This window comes from Gossypium arboreum, chromosome 5, assembly GCF_025698485.1.
Source record: "Gossypium arboreum isolate Shixiya-1 chromosome 5, ASM2569848v2, whole genome shotgun sequence".
NCBI classification, from domain to species: domain Eukaryota; kingdom Viridiplantae; phylum Streptophyta; class Magnoliopsida; order Malvales; family Malvaceae; genus Gossypium; species Gossypium arboreum.
The window spans coordinates 22,379,792-22,386,441 of NC_069074.1; the positions used below are offsets into that span (position 1 = coordinate 22,379,792).

General features: G+C 36.2%; 1 protein-coding gene and 1 non-coding gene across 10 annotated transcripts; one reads left to right on the forward strand and one right to left on the reverse strand.

Annotated features, from left to right (window-relative positions):
• Nucleotides 1–401: 401 nt before the first annotated feature.
• On the forward strand, nucleotides 402–5,163 carry LOC108449900 (filament-like plant protein). 9 transcript variants are annotated; one of them, XM_017747274.2, is made up of 5 exons: nucleotides 402–1,098; nucleotides 1,715–1,874; nucleotides 2,676–2,874; nucleotides 3,091–4,508; nucleotides 4,633–5,163. In XM_017747274.2, exons 2-5 carry the CDS (start codon nucleotides 1,764–1,766, stop codon nucleotides 5,011–5,013), a joined length of 2,109 nt encoding a protein of 702 aa, XP_017602763.1. In that variant the 5' UTR covers nucleotides 402–1,098; nucleotides 1,715–1,763; the 3' UTR covers nucleotides 5,014–5,163. The 9 variants fall into 9 exon arrangements, with proteins under 9 accessions (XP_017602763.1, XP_052884823.1, XP_052884824.1 ...); XM_053028863.1 differs by having other exon boundaries at nucleotides 402–553; nucleotides 1,710–1,874; XM_053028864.1 differs by having other exon boundaries at nucleotides 402–553.
• A 253-nt stretch (nucleotides 5,164–5,416) lies between these two features.
• TRNAM-CAU (transfer RNA methionine (anticodon CAU)) lies at nucleotides 5,417–5,501 on the reverse strand. Its single transcript is given in 2 exon segments — nucleotides 5,417–5,452; nucleotides 5,464–5,501. It is a non-coding gene; the product is annotated as a tRNA-Met (tRNA).
• Between the last annotated feature and the right edge of the window lie 1,149 nt (nucleotides 5,502–6,650).

Genomic DNA, 6,650 nt, shown 5'->3' on the forward strand with positions numbered 1-6,650 from the left:
TTGGTATAATAATAAATTTAGGCTTCAAAGTTTACACATTCTATCAATTTGGCTTTAATTTAACAAATTAATCCTATAATATTTATACGAATATGTAAATGTTGAGGTTAAATTTGTTTATTTTTAAAAAAATTAAGGTCAAAATGGAAAAAATATGTAAATATCGAAGGCTAAATTTGTTACTATACCAATCAAAATTATGAACAATTGACGGAAGACATTAATACTGTGATTAATTGTCCTTAGTTGCCTGCTTTCGAAATTGATAAGGATAAAATTGCTCCAATTTTTTTGAGAGGGACCGATATGCTCAATTTCGAAATTGAGTGAGACTGGAGAGGTCATTTTACCAAAAAATAGCAAATAAAGGCAGTGAGACCATCTCATAGGATTCCTTCGGCAAATTGACAGTGAAAGCAAAACAACAGTTCAAAAAGCTAAAGCTGAGAAAAACACACACTGACAGAGTAATCAAAATTCAAGACACTGAGAAAAAAAGTTCCTTTTTTTTTTGTCTCGTTCTAATTTGCTGTTGTACCTGTGGTTTTTTTTGGTAAGACACCCACAAAAATTTTTAAGGGTGAAGATTGATTTTATTATTTTAAAGCCGCCATGAATGTTTTTCACTATGCTACTGTTCATCCATTTCTCTGGGCGGGAATAAAGGCCAGCTCCATTTCAAAAACTAAATTAAAAAAATATTATAATAAAAAGACAAATGTCATAATGTATTTTGAATTTTTTTAAAAAACAGGAAGCAACTTGAATAATTTTTTTCCTAGTTTTTGAGTTTTGAGGCTTCCAACTCACATGCTGTTATCTGTTTCCATTTTTTTATATTTAATAAAAAATAAAACTCAAAGGAAAAACCAGAAAAAGCAAAGAAAAGGCCAAGAAATAGAAGCCCAAATTATCTGAAAACTTGATTATCCTAGTGTTTTCTTTTTTCTCGGCTGATTAGGTACAGACATTCCACAGATTTTTCTTGCAGAGTTTGTTTGAATTGTTTTTCTTTTCAAACCCTTAGAACTAAGACATCAAATAACTCAACTTCGGTTTCCCATTGTTTCTTTCTAGTTCCACGTCTGGTTTTTTAAGGTATTTGATCAGTGTCAGCTCAGCTGCTCTGATTCCTTCAAGTTTTTTGTTTCTCCCTTTATTTAACATTTCAAGTTGGTTTTATGTCTGGGTTTTGTTTAGTTTTAAATGAAATCTCAAGAATAAGCACTTGAGCTTCTTATCTTTAGTGGGTGTCTCAAGCTTAGGATCCTTTTTATTGGGTTTTTGGTTTCTGGGAATTTCTTTTCAGCTACTGTTTCATTGATTGAAATTTATGTTGCATGGTAGTGGGTCATTTTTGTTTTGGAAAGACTTGTAAAATGAGATGATTAGTTCTAGTTTTTGAGATACTATTTATGGTAACTAAAGCTGCCATATTCTTCCATTCTTCAGCAAAGTATTTAGATGGTAGTTTCATTTACCTCTGTTATTAAAAAAAAAGGATAAAAACTTTTTTGGGTGTTTATAAGTTTTATCTGTTGTTGTTGGGATTGGAGACAGTTAGAGGTTTAGATTTGAAGCAAAGTTGAGAAAAATGAATAAGCCAAGTAATGTTATTCATTAATTTATTTTTGCCTTCTTTAAAAGGATTTTCTGGTTAGTATATGGTGACATCATGAACTAGACTTCGCTTCTTGTGTGTATGTAAGTGCAGAAGAACAATCTCTGATGAGCTAAGTGGTGCTGGATATTTCAAACTTGCTATGGAAAAAAGGAAATGGCTGTGGAAGAGGAGGTCTTCTGAGAGGAGTCCCGGCGAAACCGACACTTCTGGATCGTTATCGTCACATTCCGAGAGATACTCTGATGATCAGGTTGGTCTATGTGTGTGGAAATTAACTAGTGTTGGTTAAATGCCAATGTGAAATTCTGGAGATTTTTTGTTTGTACCTTTCATATAATAGTGTTAGTTGCTTAAAGTTCTTTTGCCTCAAAGCTGCTGTTCATCTTTTGTCTCCATCAAACCTCCTTTGATTTCATTTTACAGCTCATTTATTTTCTTTTCATGTTTTTGGCTGTCAAGTTGCTTCCTGTCCAGTCATAAAAATAATTAAAAAGTGGATTAAAAATACAGTGTGAAGTGCATGAGTAGCTTCACTTACCTACTGGGGTTATCATATGTTAGGATCCATTCGGATAAGAAGATTGGCTCCGGTAAGATTAAAAATAGCCCAGCCGGTGAAACTAGTTAACGATATTAAAATATCAAGTGTCATATGTGACTGATGTGACTTGGATTGGATAGATGACAAATGCAATGCTGGAAGAGTGAATACTATTACTTTAACCTATCCTTATCCAATATTTGTTTTATAAATCTCATAATTAGTTAAGAGGTTAAAGTTTGTTTTCGAAGCTGCTTTTGCTATGCTGCTATCATGCTCTGCTACTCCTAACTCTTCATTTTCCTTGAAGTATTAATGTTCGTTATCAATTTTCTTCCACGTTCCTTGTATGGAAACCGATGTTCTTTTTTGTTGTTTTATTTATATGATGGAGTTGGATTTGTGCTTGAGTTTTGATAAAGCTAGTCTGTTTTCTGATTATTTGGTACAGAATCTCTTGGTTTTTCTCAGTTAAGATTGATTCTCAATTATCTCTAATTGTTGAAGCAGGATGTTTCCAAATTGTCGCCACAGCTGAATAATAACACACAATCACCTGAAGTGTCGTCAAAGGCTTCAACCAGTTCCGAAGATGTTACGGATGGCGTTAAGATCTTGACACAGAAGTTATCAGCTGCACTAGTTAATATTAGTGCCAAAGAGAACTTGGTGAAGCAACATTCCAAAGTTGCGGAAGAAGCTATTGCAGGTATTACTGACGGTTACACGCTTGTAAATGTGTTTCTAAGATGATTTATTCATCTTCTTTGACATTGTTTTCTCTGGTATAGTCTACTCGCTGTCTATGTTATTTGAACTTGAGAATGAGAATTGGATTTGGATATGTCTCCGTCGTAAGAATGATGAATCCGAGTAACATAGCTTACTATTTGGTCTACTTGGTTGTTGGTTGTTTTAAACTTAGGTTGGGAAAATGCTGAAAATGAAGTAGTAGTGTTGAAGCAAAAACTTGAGGCTTCAATACAGCAAAACTTGGCACTAGAAGATCGTGTGAGCCATCTCGATGGAGCTCTCAAGGAATGTGTAAGGCAGCTAAGACAAGTGAGAGAGGAGCAGGAGGAGAAGATTAGTGAAGCCATTGCTAAAGCTGCCCAGGATTGGGAAACTACCAAATTCGAACTCAAAAGCAGGTTGCTTGATCTCCAAGCTAAATCTGAAGCTATTAATTCCAAGCTTCCTCCTCAGGTTGGTCCTGAGGTTCGGCGAAAGATAGAAGATTTAGAGAAGAAAAATGCGGACCTCAAGCTTGAGCTCTCATCTCAGTTGGAGGAGATGGAAATCAGAACAATTGAGAGGGACTTGAGCACCCAAGCAGCTGAAACGGCTAGCAAACAACACTTGGAGAGTATAAAGAAGGTAGCAAAGCTTGAGGCCGAGTGCCGAAGACTCAAAGCAATAGCTGGTAAATCTCCGAATATCTCCTCGATTTATGTCGAACTCCTTACTGATAGTCAATCAGACAGTGGAGAACGGGTTAATCTTGTGGAGATTGATACTCACAAGATGATTTGCTCGGAAGCAAACAAAGGAGAACTCAGTTGTTCTGATTCATGGGCATCAGCCTTGATTGCAGAACTTGATCAATTCAAAAACGAAAAGACTGTCAACCGAAGCCTCCCAGGTTCTTCCATTGAGATTGATATCATGGACGATTTTCTTGAGATGGAAAGGCTTGCTGCTTTGCCTGAAACCAAGAGTAAAAACCAATGTCTTGAATCAAAAGCTACTGCCAAAGTATCTAATAACGATGGTGATAGCTTGTTGTTGAAGGCTGAGCTTGAAGCCATGATTCATCGAACAACGGAACTTGAAAAGAAGTTGGAGAAGATAGAAGTTGAGAAGGCTGAACTAGAAACTGCTCTTACTAAAACTCAAGAAAGTCTCAATGAATCTGAACTGCAGTTGAGGGACACGGGCCTAAAATTGGAGGAGTTGCAAAGGGAGCTCAGCATGGCAAATGAAGCAAAGCAAAATCTTGAGTCTCAACTCAGGAACATGGAAGCAGATGTGGAGACAATGTCATCAAAGATTGAATCATTAGAAAAAGAAATCGAAAAGGAAAGCACCTTATCTGCTGAGGTTTCAGTTAATGCAAATGAATCAAAGAAAATGTTGGAGTCTCAACTCATTAGCATCGAAGTAGAAGCTCGAACTATGTCTGCAAAGATCGATTCATTAGAAACAGAAGTTGAAAAGGAAAGGGCACTTTCAGCACAAATAACAGTCAAGTGTCAAGAACTGGAAGAAGAGCTGTCGAGGAAGAAACAGGAAACTGAGCTCCAGCAAACTGTTAACTCGAACGTCGAAGTGAAGATAAAACAGGTAACTCTTTGGTTTTGATGCATCTAAACTAATCTAAGTGCATCTCTAATGTTTCCCATTAATTGTGGATTTACTAGAGAGTTTATGGAATATTTTATCTGATAATCACGAGATGCTATGGCAGGAGGATTTGACTGCTGCTGCTGGAAAACTTGCCGAGTGTCAAAGGACAATAGCATCTTTAGGACAACAACTGAAATCTCTTGCAACACTTGAAGACTTTTTAATCGACAGTGCGAGCATACCTGAGTTCCCTAAAGGACGGTCATTGATTCCTAAAGCTGGTGGAGAGCCTTGGAATTTACATTCCAATGAAACATTTTCACCCAAAAGAGCTCCAGAGTCTCCAAGAACTAGTTTTGATAAGAACAATGGAAACACACCCCCATCTTCATCCTCCTCTTCATCTATCATGACATCGAATCATGCCAGTTCCGAGAAGAACAGAAATGGGTTTGCAAAATTTTTCACTCGGAGTAAGAACGGGATACAACTAGAAATTTAAGAACAAGTTGTAAAACAAAGATATAGTTTGTCATATTAAAGACGGTGATTAAATGTTGTTTGATCACCTGTTATTATTATTGTTACTTCACTCTTAGGTTGTCTCATGTAATGCTATTATTATACATGAATGGTTGTGTTCAAATTGAAATATCAACATTCAAATGCTTGGTGGTTTTTATGCTTTCTGAATCTGTCCATGAAAATGAATGCCTTTTGCTGTACCTTTGATGTTTGCCCTTTGCTGTACCTTTGATGTTTACTTGACAGTAGCATTTCAAGTATCCTGATAAATTTCGGCCTTGAAAACAATCAAAATAGTAACGTGGTAGGAAGATGAATCAGCTCATATAGGTATAATCCAAAGCATCAAAGAGAAAAGAGAAAAGAGAAAAGGGTAAAAATGGGGTGAGAGAGGCTCGAACTCTCGACCTCAGGATAACTCAGAAGCTATGAGACCTACGCGCTAGCCAACTGCGCCACCACCCCACCTTGGCTTTTGGACTAAATATATTCTTAATATAACTAATGTAAATTATACGTTGGTTCCACAGAGGCACTAACGTCGCGAACATGAAAAGAGCATAAGGCTTTACCAAACAAGTGTTCATCAAAACCAGATGCCAAAGAAAAAGTCACAAGGTCGAACGACAATATATGGGATGACCCATGGAGCACCAAGACACCGCTTCGCATCGATGACCTAAGATCGACGAAGAAAGGAAGGCATGAACTTGAGTTATTATGTCGAACACAAAGGAAAAAAAAACTAAGCGACAAACGGAGGTGTAAGCGGTGCTAGCCTAAAGGCCAAGCGGAAGCAAAAACTTGGAATAGCGAGAAAAACCTTTGTAGAGAGAAGGGAGAGCGTCCCTAGGCTTATATTGAACAACCAGATTTCCAAGTCATACGCTTCAAACTTCAGATATAAAAAAACTTAAACAAGGTGGCTCTGACAAAGGATGGATATTAGATAACAAAGCTAATAAAGAGTTATTTGCCGATGGCCAAGGCAGTCTCACGTGCAAGTACTGCTCTTCACTAAACCCTAAATCACTACTCCTAAGGTATAATGTCAGAGAGAAGTCCTAATCTCAAGTAAGTCCTGCACAATTTATCCTCTTTATCTCTTACATCTATATAGTTGAAATCATCAAGCCTCCTGCTAAGTTAAACATCAAGAGTATTTCTCAGGTGCCCCTAATTTTTCATTTGTTTTTATAGGCTTTTTTATCTCCTATTCAGTTTAATACCCTGAAACACAAATCGAAGTCAAATAAATTCGACTTTATAGAAACTTGTCAACAATATTTTATTATTAATTGAAAAGTTCAACAAATCCAATCCAAATTTATAAAGAAAAGAATCCAAAAATGTTCAATAATTACATTAAATACGAGTCGGATGGAATTAAATAAAAATAAAAATTTTAATCATGTGCAGGATTAAAGTTTAATTTTTTTTTTAGAATTAAAAGTATACATAAACTGAGCTAAACTTACTTAAACCTTACCATTCCAAAAGCCCGCTCGAAAAGTGAGATTTTGGGTAAAATTATAAGCCCAAAAATGGGTTTGGATAAAAACATGAAGCCTGTTTTCTAAATAGGCCAATCTCAGATAAGTTTTTTTGGCTCGA